The 12252-nt window shown below is 38.7% G+C and overlaps 2 protein-coding genes across 3 annotated transcripts; both read right to left on the reverse strand.

Annotated features, from left to right (window-relative positions):
* Positions 1–4827, reverse strand: LOC131309746 (tubulin beta chain-like). 2 transcript variants are annotated; one of them, XM_058336350.1, is made up of 4 exons: positions 4590–4827; positions 3808–4482; positions 1482–1751; positions 1–872 (listed from the first exon to the last, which is right to left on the reverse strand). In XM_058336350.1, exons 2-4 carry the CDS (start codon positions 4199–4201, stop codon positions 199–201), a joined length of 1338 nt encoding a protein of 445 aa, XP_058192333.1. In that variant the 5' UTR covers positions 4202–4482; positions 4590–4827; the 3' UTR covers positions 1–198. The 2 variants fall into 2 exon arrangements, with proteins under 2 accessions (XP_058192333.1, XP_058192332.1); XM_058336349.1 differs by having other exon boundaries at positions 3808–4796.
* Positions 4828–9351: 4524 nt separating this feature from the next.
* LOC131311986 (probable calcium-binding protein CML18) lies at positions 9352–10725 on the reverse strand. Its single transcript, XM_058339665.1, has one exon. The coding sequence runs from the start codon at positions 10418–10420 to the stop codon at positions 9935–9937; it is 486 nt and encodes a 161-aa protein (XP_058195648.1). The 5' UTR covers positions 10421–10725; the 3' UTR covers positions 9352–9934.
* Positions 10726–12252: the final 1527 nt, after the last annotated feature.

Raw genomic sequence — 12252 nt, forward strand, 5'->3', positions numbered from 1 at the left:
TGCTCAGCAAACATAACTAAACACTTGCAAAACCAAAAGTGATAGCCATAGATCAAGTACAGTAATACAGGTGATTCATTTCCACATACTCCAAGTATTTTCCCAACGTATAAAACACATAAAAGCGATTTAAGAACGAGTAATCTAGCGATTTAATGCTGCACGAATGGTACGAAGCAGCAAATCGGCCGATCACCTTCAGTTCTCAGCACTAGCATCATCATCATAGTCCTCACCCTCTCCTTCAGCTGTGGCGTCCTGATACTGCTGGTACTCGGCAACAAGATCATTCATATTGCTCTCTGCCTCGGTAAATTCCATCTCATCCATTCCTTCCCCGGTGTACCAATGCAAGAATGCCTTCCTCCTAAACATAGCATTGAACTGCTCACCAACCCTCCTAAACATATCCTGGATAGCAGTCGAGTTCCCTATAAAAGTCGAAGCCATGGCAAGCCCTCTTGGAGGAATGTCACAAACGCTGGATTTGACGTTGTTTGGAATCCACTCGACGAAATAGGAGGAGTTTTTGTTCTGCACATTTATCATCTGGTCGTCAACTTCTTTCGTGCTTACTTTGCCCCTAAACATGGCTGATGCAGTTAGGTACCGGCCATTCCGCGGATCCGCTGCGCACATCATGTTTTTGGAGTCCCACATTTGTTGGCATAGTTCTGGGACGCTTAAGTTTCGATATTGCTGGGATCCACGAGACGTCAGTGGGGCGAATCCCACCATGAAGAAGTGGAGCCGCGGGAATGGGATCAAATTCACTGCCAGTTTTCGGAGGTCTGAGTTCAGCTGACCAGGGAATCGCAAGCAGCAAGTCACTCCACTCATTGTTGCTGAGATCAGGTGGTTCAAGTCCCCAACTGCATCGACACAAGAATAGAGAAGTTTAAGATGTTTTCAGGTATGATCAAATTAGGCCACTGTTCTCTTTTATGAAGGAAACTATTGTGGATAAGGCTTTGTTTGGATTATGGGTCTCTGGAGGAACTCGTGAAGGGAAAATAAAAGAAGAAAATGATGCTGAGAAGTAAAAGTCAATTGCATTTGTTCTCCGTCATTTTCCTTTCCCTTGGTATATCCTCCACAAATCAATGATCCAGCTTAAATGACTGAGATTGCTTCTCTCTTTGGTCGACATCAATAGCCAATTTTTAAAACTGCATCTACACAAGCAAAAATTACAAAAGATATAAGACGATTTCTTCTGATGTGTTTGGTTTGCTGATTAAGAAAGGAAGGGAAAGGAAACAGATAGAGAAACCAAGGAAGGGAAAAGAAACAGATAGTCCATCAAGTAACAAAACCTTCAAGTTCCTTCAAGCATGAAGGAAGCTTGGCAAGATGATGAAATCAGGCAACTTTTCTCTTATTTTCAATGAACGAAGCTATCGTGGACAAGTGAAGCTAGGACTCTCTCTCTTTGTTTGAATTTATGTCTGTCCCAGTGTGAGGGTGGTTATTATACTTACAGTTTGGGGTGGCGAGTTTGAGGGTCCTGAAGCAGATATCATAGAGGGCTTCATTGTCAAGAACCATACACTCATCGGCATTCTCAACCAGCTGATGAACAGAAAGTGTAGCATTGTAAGGCTCCACAACAGTCTCTGAAACCTTTGGAGAGGGGAACACAGAGAAGGTAAGCATCATTCGATCCGGGTATTCCTCCCTTATCTTTGAAATCAGCAAGGTTCCCATCCCAGACCCGGTTCCGCCTCCAAGAGAATGGCAAACTTGAAACCCTGCAACATCACATATCAACAGGTGGGAAACAAATGAAAGGAAAATTGACTTCTAATGAGAATGAAAGCTGTTTTCATAACCAATTTTGCAGAAAAGGTTTCAGAAACTGTTTTTCAGTATGCAAACACACATTGCTTTCATATCTTATATTCATCTTTTGGCGGATACGGTTTTGTGAGAATATGAAGCAAATTTTCAGGAACATCGACAAAACGAGATACTTTCCAAAAATAAATCTAAGCAAAGAGCAATTTTCAAACATCGCGAACCAAACAAATCTACAAAAGGATTCTGTAAAACTGATCCTGAAAGCTGCAACCAAACAGACTGATTTGGAGTAGTTTTCTGCTGGTTTGTTATCTCCATAGAGATAATTCTAAAACCAAACACACCTACAAACTCTTACGCACACTCACTCGCATAACAGGTGCCCCACACACTCCACCGTGGGTACGGTGCCAGCATAATTGATCTACGTAAACAAGAAAAGCTAGCTTCTACCTAGGTTTCCGCGTTCCTCCGCAGTTTCCTCACTGCCTGTACTTTCGTATGCAGTGAGGTGTGGTTGATGATTTGCCAGAAACAATGCATAGGAATTAAACACGCTAGGAAATGCTGAAACAATCAACCGGCAGTGATCATTACTCGGCAATGTAAGAGATACACTATGTATTACAGTCTTCTCTGTATCGTTCCAATTTTATCGATGGGACCACTATGAATTACAGTCTTGGAATCCAGTGCACGAGGGCTCTACCTCTCACAGCAAGCATCTTCACCCGCCTTTTGCTGAAAGATTCGTTCTCGTGGCTCGTACTCGTGCCACAATGGTGGCCGGCAAATATTACAAGTGCACTCAAAGTAATCAATCCCGTACCGACAAGCGTGCCGTTTTATCTACTGGGACCATACTTACCAGTACCGGTGCATACAAAAAACCGAAAAACTTAAAGCAGAGGTATAAATAAAATTCTAACACTTTGATTTACCTTAAAATTAGTCCTAATAACAAATTAAGATGATTAACATATTATAAACTCCAAGTTTTGTTAAATTATCTAAAATTCAAGCATTTTTTTAAGCAAAAGAGAAAAATACACAAATTTTTTTCGTGCCGGCCGAGAGAGTCATTGATGGATCATCTTCATACAGTACTTTAAGACTAAAAATTGGGTATGAATCAGCGAATCACTGCATATTTTAGTGCTTACTAAAGAAATTTTATTAATCTCTGAAATGGATACAATTGTAATAACGAAACTTGGAGAAAAGTGTGGAGAAAGAATTTACAGTGCCTAACTCTTAATTTTGTTATTTTACTTCCTGTTTACTCTTTAATTAAGAGAATCTTTCTAAATTTTTCTTTCCTTCTCTTTTTTCCTCAAGTTCCAGACGAATCCTTCAGTTTGTGGCTGGCCCATCTCGAGTCCAAAAAGTTTCAAAAGTTCCTTTTATTGGCCATCGAGTTTCTCGCAAATAGTACGATGGGCCATCGATATCGACACTTGTCTTTGAATCTTGTCTCAATATTCATACTAGCATTCAAAAGTTCAAATACTATCGTGTTTAGTCCACGACGCTTCCGATACCCAACTATTGTGAGTTAGTAAATTTTTTTGCATACACGACAAACTCAACCATTGGACAAAACCGACACATCCAATTATTATTAGAGAATGACTTCGGTGTCTCCGGTTATTTTGAGGACACCATAACTTTTGACATAACAAAAATATTATGAGCATAACCAAAATTCATTAGAAATATAACAAAACCATAAGAAGGCATAACTGTTTGTTATGTCTTGGTTGAGTTTAGTTATGCATTGATTGATTTTTTAGATATTCATTGGTTATATCTTGTTTGGGTGGTTTTGTTATGTTTATAATAGGTTTTAGTTATGAAATTATGTCAAAAATTACGGTATCTCAAAATGACCGAAGATACCATAACATCATCCAATATATATATATATATTTTTTAACACAAACTCGACGAGCCGAACAAAATAGACAGCAGGGCTGCAGGGCCCCGGTCACAATTTAATTTACATACCTTGCAAGCAGTCACAGCTCTCAGCTTCCCTCCTAACGACATCAAGCACCGAATCAATAAGCTCAGCACCTTCGGTATAGTGACCCTTGGCCCAGTTATTCCCTGCCCCGGACTGCCCAAACACGAAGTTATCGGGCCTGAATATCTGCCCATACGGGCTGGCCCTGACGCTGTCCATGGTCCCGGGCTCGAGGTCCATCAACACGGCCCGCGGCACGAAACGCCCGCTACCGGCCTCGTTGTAGTACACGTTGATCCGCTCCAGCTGGAGATCCGAATCCCCGGTGTACCGCCCGGTCGGGTCGATCCCGTGCTCTTCGCAAACGACTTCCCAGAATTTTGATCCGATTTGGTTCCCGCACTGCCCTCCTTGGATGTGGAGAATTTCGCGCATCTTGGGTCAGGGAGGGGGTATGTCTCGGGGGCAAAGTTGGAAAGATATATTGCTCTCGAGTCTCTACTGCTTGAGTTGGGAAATTCGGAGGAAGATATTTGACAGTGTTATATACTCCTGCTAGACAGTTGCCTGCAAACGAGTCATACTATTTTTTAAATTTGAACAGCTGATTCATTTTCTTCTTATTATTCTTTACGAACAGAAGCAAATGATTCGTTTCAATGTCTCGGCGGCATCGCCTCGTAGAATATTCCGTGCTTCACCACCGCTACATATATCTACATAGCGCACGAGTCATGCATAAAACGATACGCACAAGCTCTAAGCGTTGAAAGGGTCTGAAGGATATCATGTAACGGTGCACCGTGCATTAAGCAGTAGTTACCTGTGCAGAGTGATTTGATGGAGGTAGTACTATTGCGTAGTTGGGCTTGGTGTCGGATTTAGACGGAGGGCGAGGATTGGGTTCGGTTTCAAGATCGAACGGCTGCGGTGTGACCGTCCGGTGAGAGAGAGATGCGTATGGTTTGCCGTCTGTTGCTATCTCGATCGCCCCTCGCCGGCAGTTGACTTTAAAATATCTCTAAAACAGTTTTTATTCTCGGAGTTAACTACTGAATCTTATTTCATAGTGTAAGAAGATATTTATTTTAGTGCACTCCAATAGAGGGGTGACAACGTCTGTAACTATCTTCTCTTATTTAAAATTTTACTTTCATTTTTTTTTCCTATGATAGTAAATTTGTTTTCCAATGTAAAAGTATGATTTTTATATATATATTTTTATATTGTAGAGGGGCGACAACGCTTACTAGCCTCTTCGGACTCCATCATTGGCTTGAGGATATGTGCGGGGATGCTCTTAAAAGTTTAAAAACAACTTGCATGCAGTTTTCCTCTTCCCCTCTGGAATGAAAACTTCTGCCATGCTCCCAAGTGGTAGAATAGGGAAACTGGGGTTGTTGACATCGTTCTGTCCTGGTCAATCGGGCTCTGCTCCAGTCTCTCTCTGATGATCGAAAACGTTCATTTCGTAAAGCTCGTCTAGTAGAACAATTAAAAAAAACCAGCTCGATTAGATATCATTATGTGCCTAATCAAAACATTTTTAATTTGAAACACTAAATCAAATCCACTGGAACTCATTATTGTCAAATTATATGTGTTCCGATCAAGCACTTAGATATCCGATCAAGCAGGTTTTCTGCATAGTTGTTCTACTCGACGAGCTCTACAAAGTGAACGTTTTCGATCATCGGATCGAGACCGGAATATAACCCAATCGGCCGAGACAGCACCAACCCCCAGTTCCAAGGGGTATAATAGCATGCTTCCATTAAATATAGATCCAAAAATTCAAAAGTAAGTAAATCACAGACCCTGTGTATGATTTCCTAATGCATTTATGATCTTGAAAAAAAGAGATTATTACAACACCGAATTATAACTTATTCAACCCATTTATGTCAACATAATGTGAATTTCAAAAGCGTATCAATTATCAACCTGAACAATGTATTTCTTAGCGAGTTCGATGTTCTCAACAAATCCTTAAATGCGAGCAGTTTAAATCATCAAAATAAACCCGATAGAAACCCAAAATAGAGAAAACTGAGCATCTAACAACCCATCTCCTCAAGCACCACGATAAAAACATAACAAAATCAGTTGTTTAACGCCACTCACTCACTTACAAACAAGCAAAAAAACCTAAAGAAAAACCAATCCTACTTCCTTCAATATATTTACATAACTTTCCATAATTTCCTCTTGTGCGTTACCCTTCATCTCCTCCCATTTTATTCCCTTTCTTTAGTGTTCCTTCCCCTCTCTCCAACCCAGCTCCCCCTTCCCGAGTTCCCCCTTTGTGTATTACCAAAAAATACATACATACATATAGAGAGTTATGGGAGACAACCCCATGAATTATTGGTGCCAAATGTCATGAACCCCATACAAGCTGAAAACCCTCAAATTCTTCCTTAGCACCCACATACCCATCTCTAAGCAGGAGTATATCTCCATTCTTTGTTATTTCTCTCAAAATATAGTCCATAAATATTTTTAACTTATTCTCTACTAATATGTGGTCCTCTTTAAAAGCTACTCCACAATCCTTTCTTTTTTTTCTTTCTTATTCTATTTGTACAAATATGACTATATGAGAGTCGGGTCTCACAGGACATCCAGTCCATTTGGACCCCTTTCTTTTAGAGCGACCAATAATTTAGCGCCTATCGATGGGCTTCAATCATTATCACCTTAAGCCATCATTGTCAATTTTGTTAGGGGAAAGACTACAATATACACCCTTTATTTGAGTGTGTATTATATGCACCTCCCAAAATATTATGAATTATAGAGAAAAATGTTACGAATCGTATTGCTAAAAAGTTATGAATCGTATAAAGGTTATGAGATATATCATAATGTTATGAATCATAATGAAAATGTTACAAATCATACTATTGAAAAGTTATGAATTATAGAACAAAAGTTACGAAACACTCTAAAACGTTATGAATGAACTACAAAATAGGTGCATATAGTACACCTTTTTAAAAAGGGTGTATTATAGACTTTCCCTTTTGTTAGAACCACAAATACATTTACACAAACACTCGCAACACCTGGGACCCTGCACACACTATCGATAAACACGACCCTCAAATTGACATGAGGTCGAAAATTGTTCAGACATTCGGATTAGAACAATTTGAAATCATTCAGACATTGACATCTTTACAATCTGAAAATGAATCGAAATTCCTTGAGCATTCAAACCTCAAGAGCTCAAGAAACCTCAAGAGCTCAAGAAAAATGAATTGGGTTTATCCAGAAAAATGATTTCATACGTAGTCTGAACATAAAGAAGGTTTTTTGGCGGTGATGATGGTGGAGTGGAGGTGGTTGAAAAAAGAAAGATACGTGAGAAATATTTTGGTGGTATGCTATAATCGCAAACACCAATGGTACAAAACTCTTTGACATGAAATTTATGGGTCCCATCACCAATATGTGATTTCACACATCCCATGTAAGCGAATTCAAACAATTGCTATTAGTGCAAATATAAGTGTCTATATAGTTTCTTGCCTATAAAAAAAAAAATTGTATCTTTTTTGATCGTTTCCCCCGCAAAGTCCATAAGCATAACCAAAATATGCAACAAAATACAATTTAATTTAATTTGTGAAATTGGTTCATCAAGTCACTCTCAAACTTAATTAGGCTGTCCTTTTTTCTCTAAGAAGCCAAACATTTTCTCAATAATTTTCATGCCCACCGAATTTTCGTTCCAAGTTCAAACATAAAACAAACAAAGCAAAGTACAGTAGCAAACTGCTCCATCCACATAATTTGGCCCACCACTGCAAGCCTCTCAGTCCACAACTCAAACTTGGCCCACCGCTGCCCTTTGAGGATGGACGGTTCCGTTCTGCTTTCTCCCAAAATTTTTTTTTTTAAAAAGAATGTAATTTTAAATTTAAATATAACGAAAATAAAAAATAAATTTTTTTATTTTTTTTTGTACCGTTTAAAAGATCTCAATGAGATCTATCAAACAAGATCCATATTGGTAAGAAAATTATTTACGTCAACACATGATTTTTAACCTTAAAATTATCTTCTTTTTTCCAAAACCTACTTTTTCTAAAAGTGGAACACCACCGTCCATACCCTTGGTTAGGGGTGGGTATCTTGTTATCGCATCGTGTCATATTCGTATTTCGTATCAAAAATAGTTGACCTTAACCTGCTATTTCGTATCGTGTCGAAAATTTCCACCCTTATTCGTGGTCACCTAATATTCCAAAATGTCATGTCATGGGCTTCAATTCTTAATTTTCCACGGTAATCATGGTCTACATTTTCGCTCTCCCAGACTCTTGCAGTTTAGGATGTGTTTCAAATATATTTGCACCCTCACCGTCGAGCTCTCCCGCACCAGCATGCGAATTATTGATCGGACTAGAAAGCAGATGGGACACTATCAATCCGGCCAAACGGGTGGATTAGGAATCCCACCAAGGACCAGGTATTAGCATTCCCATCCTGGGTCTCCCTTGCTCAGTTACCAAAATACCCATGCTGAAAATAACTAATTTCCAAATTCCTCAGAGCTTATATCCCATGTTTCACACGATCCCATGCTTAAACCCCCTAATTTTCCAAACGTTCTCGATACATAATATTGAAATTACCCCCTTTTTTAAAAAAACTTGCTTTTGTTTTTATTTAACCTCACTGTAAATTACTTCCTCCGTCTCATTTTCTTTGTCATTTTTTAAAGTTCGTGTCAGTTTTCAATCACTTATATCTTTTAATGTGAATCTCAAAAAATATGCGATATCAATCTTATTTGATAATTCTCGATTAGGTCTATAATACAAAATTTTCAAAATTATGAAAAAAATTATAAATTGAGACATATAAGCATTTACAAATGACACGGATAACGAAAAAAGACAAAGAAAATGGGATAGAGGAAATATTATTTTTATTGTTAAAGGGTATAAAAGGAAATTACAGTGTAATCCTATCCCATCCAGACGAAAACAAACATGGTATTAGTAATCTCATCGTCCAATTCTGTGCAAAACAAATAAGAGATTATGATTTAACAATGTCACTATTAATCTCATCTCATTACGAATCACATCTCAATTCCATCTCATTACGAATCTAATTCTATTTATCACAGTTATCAAACCAAAGTAAAGTTGAGGACATATCGTCCTCTTTGATGCTTGTAGTACATCAATGTCCTGTCGACTTTTTTTATTTTTACATGAATAACAAATTAATATCCGTGCAAAGAATTCCAATCAAATTATTGAGCTCTAGATCGTTGAGTCTCATGCAGAGTTTAGGCTCAAAACCTCGGTTCATTACGTAAACCAATTCAATGGATTACATGAACAATTAACCGGACTTCGGATTTGTGTTGTGCAGTAAAGCACTATGCTGCACACCTCCGAGCTGTCGGATCGTGCATCCGATGGCTCGATCTCATTTTGGCAACCAACGATCGAGAGCCGTTCATTATCGAGATGAGATCCGAACCGTTGGATGCACGATCCGACGGCTCGGAGGTGCGCACGCACTACTGCTCAGCACCATCCCCAATTGTCCAATTAACCATATACAAGTCAAAGAAGTAATATATTGTGAATGATATAATCCAAATTCAGCACATTTCCATCATCAAGGATCAGACATATTAACACCAATCTAACATAAAGGGAAAGCTAATTAATTAGATGCCTTCCCTAACAGGATTTAAGAGATTAGTGAAGAGAAAACGATGCCCTGTATACGCACATATATCATTATACCATGCGTGATCCCAACATTACCGTTAATTTTTTTTTATTAGCGTTAATTTCTCAGAAGAAAACAATTTTTGCACATCCATTTTTTTTATAACATACACTTTAAAATTTGTAATTCAGTGTTAATATTGCGCACATCCTCCGTCCCAAATTGCTCAACCTTTCTAAGTTTCGCAAGCCAAAAATAATGTATTAGCAACATGATTTCCCCCCACAAAAATGGGATTTTTTTTTTCAAAAGAACAATCTCATAAGTACATTGTTCTTTGCGTGCGAAATGTATGGTCTCCTAGAACGAGCAATTTGGGATGGAAGAAGTATTAATCACTAAATGACAAATTTTAAAATGTAATTATAAGAAAATCGTGGGCAAAAATCGTTATCCTTCGTCGTATCACTTCGACAAAGCGTCACCTCCGCCGCCGCCGCCCATCATTTTCTTAAACTCGTCAAAGCTGACGTACCCGTCTCCGTCCGAGTCAACCGACTTGATCATCCTCCCGCAATCCTCAACGGAGCACTTCTCTCCGAGCCGGGTCAGGATCTGGTGCAGCTCGGCGGCGGAGATGAGCCCGTTCTTGTCCTGGTCGTAGAGCTCGAACGCCTCCTTGAGCTCCGCGGAGGCCGCGCCGGATCCGAAGGCGGTGGCGGATCCCTTGCTCCAGAAGTCCGCGAACTCGTCGAGGCTGATGAACCCGTCCCGGTCCGTGTCGATCTCGTCCATCATTTTCTTCACGTCGTCGTCCGTGGAGGAGCCGGAGCCGAGGGCCTTCATGACGTCGACGAGCTCCGTGAAGGAGATCTTGCCGTCGCCGTTGGCGTCGAACTTGTTAAACACCTCTTTGAGCTCGTCCATATCGGCGTTAGGGTTTGTTGCCATTTGGTGTTTACGTATCGCTTTCCGTTTGGAATGAGAGAGAGAGAGAGAGAGAGAGAGAGAGATTGGTGGGTTAGGTTTGGCTATAAGGATTGGTGGTTTTCACTTTTCAGAGAAGGTAAGGTTAGGCTTATTTAGAGGAAGAAAAGGAAACAGGTAGGAGAGAGACACAGAGAGAGAGAGGAATGTGGTAGGTTTGGCTATAAGGATTGGTGGTTTTCACTTTTCAGAGAAGGTAAGGTTAGGCTTATTTAGAGGAAGAAAAGGAAACAGGTAGGAGAGAGACACAGAGAGAGAGAGGAATGTGGATTTATAAATTTAGAAAGGGAGATTAGTTTAGGAAAATGATTTTGGCACTCTAATTTGTTATGATGGCACTTCAAAATTTATTTTTTAGTGTATATTGCTATGTATAATTTTTACACTAAAAGATAAATTTTAGAGTGTCATCATCAAAAATTGAAGTGTCAAAATCATCTGTCATTAGTTTATCTATTGAGGCTAAGTTTCTGCGTTTGATAATCTTTTCAGTTTTCAGTTTTTAAAAAACAAGAAACATGTTTGGTAATAATCTTTTTGAAAACAACAAAAATTGAAAACACAACATGTTTGGTAGTATCATTTTTGTTTTTGTTTTTATTCTTCAAATTGAATGAAATTAAAAGAAATAAAAGAAAAAAGTTTCACATACAAACAATTAACACCAATATGATTGGTCTTTTAATTGATTAACTTTCTACGACCATCAACTATTTTTATTTGAGCAATTGCATAGACACCTATCAACAAAAAGCACAAGGACATTTACTTAAACCAAAACTCAAATCTATCAATCGCATACAAATGATATTCACTTTGAGTTCAAACCTCAAATAAGGGTAACATAGTTTTAAATAATGATAATTACATTTGCAGTGGTATTATCCACTGTGATTCATGCTAGTCCAAATTTGTTCAGCAATCCCATCACGAACATTGGACGTACGACAGAGTTGTCCACGAGTGACATCAATCTCAACTGGATTTTGGGAACTACTCCCGCTAGCTCTTTGACATTGTCTCATCACCATATTCTCTTGGCTATATTCTCTGAATAGATCATCATTGTCATCATGCATCCTAATCTAATTGTGAACCATACAACAAGCTGTGAGAATATATTTTTGTGTTCGAACACTATACGGTGGCATTTGCTTCAATATAGGAAATCGAGCTTTTAGCACTCCAAAACATAGCTCCATAACATTACGTAAAGATGAATGACGAAAGTTAAACCACCTTTCTATCTTTTTTGGTCGTCGGCCATGCCCATGGAAATTGTTCAAATGGTACCTCTCTCCTCGATACGGTGATAAAAAACCCGACATATTAGTGTAATCCGAATCCACAACATAGTATTTACCTGTAAGTCATTATCCATTAGCCTAAGCAATGAATTGATAATTTAACATTTTCAACTCACTCTTAATCCTTTTCCAAGCTTCTCCTGTGAAAGTGCCAGTTTCTCTACTTTTCTTTAATTTAACCTTCTTGTCCATGAGTCGAATGAAGATTTTATTATTTCTAGTTGGCCATGGGCCGTCACAACTTTCTCCACTAACCTCCATAACCTCATTGTTTGCCATTTCCTACTTTTGATAACAAAAAACAAACAATGATACAAGACTCCATTTTAGAAACAAAGCTTGGGAAAAAAATGCAATTCAATGAAAGCCCAGGCCACTGTTTGACACATAACTCATGTCAACCAGAAAGTGAAAATTACATGTAATGGCAGCTCTATGTTTTCTTTTCACACAAGAATGCATTTCATGGAAGGGTCAAATGAATTCAAA

The sequence above is a fragment of the Rhododendron vialii genome, chromosome 12a (genome assembly GCF_030253575.1).
Source record: "Rhododendron vialii isolate Sample 1 chromosome 12a, ASM3025357v1".
Taxonomy (NCBI): Eukaryota; Viridiplantae; Streptophyta; class Magnoliopsida; order Ericales; family Ericaceae; genus Rhododendron; species Rhododendron vialii.